Source organism: Frankliniella occidentalis, unplaced genomic scaffold (assembly GCF_000697945.3).
Source record: "Frankliniella occidentalis isolate FOCC.00 unplaced genomic scaffold, Focc_3.1 Scaffold119, whole genome shotgun sequence".
Taxonomy (NCBI): Eukaryota; Metazoa; Arthropoda; class Insecta; order Thysanoptera; family Thripidae; genus Frankliniella; species Frankliniella occidentalis.
Genome location: NW_026267247.1, coordinates 514,044 through 516,608, shown reverse-complemented (window position 1 = coordinate 516,608; position 2,565 = coordinate 514,044). Strand labels below are relative to the sequence as shown.

The 2,565-nt window shown below is 40.3% G+C and overlaps 1 protein-coding gene across 4 annotated transcripts in view; it reads left to right on the top strand.

The window, feature by feature from the left end:
- LOC127749997 (uncharacterized) overlaps positions 1-1,652 on the top strand; it is a 98,488-nt gene extending 96,836 nt beyond the window's left edge. For all 4 annotated transcript variants that reach the window (XM_052270358.1, XM_052270355.1, XM_052270357.1 and 1 more), the window contains one exon: positions 1,521-1,652. In XM_052270358.1, the coding sequence (XP_052126318.1) occupies positions 1,521-1,623 (103 nt within the window). In that variant the 3' untranslated portion in view covers positions 1,624-1,652. The remainder of the gene's footprint in view (positions 1-1,520) is intronic.
- The last annotated feature ends 913 nt before the right edge of the window (positions 1,653-2,565 follow it).

Sequence of the window (2,565 nt, the reverse complement as noted above, 5' to 3'; positions counted from 1 at the left end):
AATAACAATTTTCTGCTGTTTTCATTGGTTCAGCCCTAAATGACATGTCTTCCAAATATTTGAGAAGTTACGGACAGGTTTTATCATTATCCTAGCTTCTGAAATCTTGCGCGTTAGGTGATGATTGGGAAAAATGACTCAAGTATGAAAACTGTCGTTCCTTTACAAACCCAAAGTTTCCGGAACTTATTTTTTGTTTGATTTGTTTAAAAAGGAACCTACCTACATAATTATTACCTAGTTTTGATCACCTGACTCATTTTAACTCTAAAAAATAACCAGAAACAACAAGTTTAAAACTAGGGGCTTAACTGTGATGTAAGGCATTAAGCGAGTGGTTCCCGGGGTCTAATCAGGACCAACGGGGCGGTTTTGGAATGCCCAGAGCATGGGTCATCTCGTTCTTTATGAACTAACCGTCGGTCTTATAATTTTTAGGCCATGGGCCACCCTAACCTTTAGGTCATATATCTATAGATATGTTTGGGAACCATGCGCATTGCAGTAAAAAAGAGCGCTTGATTTCGAAGCTGACGTTTTGAAGGGTCCAGATTGCTTGGATTCCAAGTCAGATTCCCTGGAAAACAAGCTAGAGATCTTGAATAACAAGCAAAACGTTGCTTTTTACGCTGCTAAATAGTCACTGCCTGATTTTACTCAAACTGCTTAGAACGCAAGCTCCTAATTTTTAAACGTCACATACCGTATGGGAGGGTGGGGCACTTAGTGAGAGGGGCACATAGTGACAAGTCGCTGCCCTGGCTCTCCTGTTGACTGTTTACACCAGCCTCGGTGCAAAGAACAAGGTTTTTGACCTCTAGAAAAATATACCACAAGCCGGTTGAACTGGATTCAATGTGCTTGCATGAAGGAGAATGTAAACTTTGACTTTCTCAATTTTGACGACATTTTCAACTTTTTCTCTTTGTTTTTCCCACTAATACGAAGCGAGTATCAGCTTCATACTGTTTATTAATACAACCGTTAAAATTGGTGTGCGTATATCAGAAATATCCTTTTAGACCGTGAAAGTTACAAATATTTGTTTTACCGACTGTCAGGGGCACTAAGTGACAAATGCAGGGCTTGCTTTCCACCCAATTCTAATGATCTTCAAATTTTTATTGCAGGCAACCAATGGTCTATTTACCTCGGCAAAGGTTCAAAGAAGCTATACAAGCTTTTACGTACTAAATTGAGCCCCCGAAAAGAGAATAAAGCCCAAATTCCAAAAAGTGTCACTTCGTGCCCCACCCTCCCTTACTGGTAACGTTTGAAGAGGCCCGCTTCGTTAATACTTTGTGAGTTTATGACGATTAGTTTCCACTCTTCAGTTGAATCAGTCTCGTAAACTATCATGATCTCTCTACGTAGAAGAGACGAGTAACGGGTGATCGAAGAAACACTCGGGTGTGAGCCAGACGCGATCAGAATTTTAGCGAGCAGCCACATCCTTGCTCGCATTGGAATTCGTTCTTTTTTTTACTTGTAAATGTTAACTTGTTATCTTTGTTGGACAGGTTTCGGGGATTTGGCAGTATCAACAGGCATGCTTGCCTACAGGCTTTAAAATCTTGGTTCAGTTTCCTGCAGATGTTACTAAACCTGCGAAAGATTGACTAGGATCACTAATAAATTTCTACTCACATAAATTGTGCATTTCTTATTAAAGCATTTAGCTTTTGCATTTGGGAGCCGATAGGGGCAAATTTTACTTTTTGGACTTTTCTTCCAGAAGAGCGCCATGTTAAATTTGAAGGCTCAGGGAAACCTTTTTCCCTTGGCCGAAAAAATCATTATGGAAGTAGAACACTGTATGTACTAACCCACTCAAAATCCGTTGCGCGAATACTAAATGTTATCCGAACGAGGTGCGGTTTCTTGCATTCACTTAAAAAAAAAATCCAGCTTGAATTTTACCGACCCGACGTGGCAACGCACCTGAACACACTGCGGGCTGGGAATTTACATGCCCACATGGTCTGCAAATTCTCGGCGTAAACACCTGCGAAGTTACCAGCCCAGTGGGCAGGGAAAGTAGTCATTACAAGTCGAAAATATAAATTCACTACATGGGCTGGAAAGGAGCCTTTCCTGGCCACCAAACCTCAAAGAAATACATTTCGCGACCAAATAAGAAAAATAAATTGAAGTCTCATTCTCGGTCTCATTTCATTTCAGAGAAAATACAAAGTATAATATTTGTTACCTTTGCATTAACTTCATCACTGGTCCCATGTAGGGATTGTACGGTAGGCAATTTTGAAGACAAAATGAACCATGAAGAAAAGCTGAAGGGCTACAATTAGGGGCACAGGTTTTTCCCAAAGAATGACATTGCCCACGATAACATGTGCCAGAGTTTCTCCTGAAAAGTAGCTGCTACCTGTTAACAGAAAATTAGGGATTCAGCATACGTGGTTAACTAATTATATATCAAAGCCAGCGAGACAGTGCATGTAAAACATTTACCTAGGACTGCAATTCTGGGATAGTCAGTCTCAGGTAAGTTGGAGTCCTGAATTTCAATCACATTAGCTGTATCCTGAATAAAATTGATTAGAT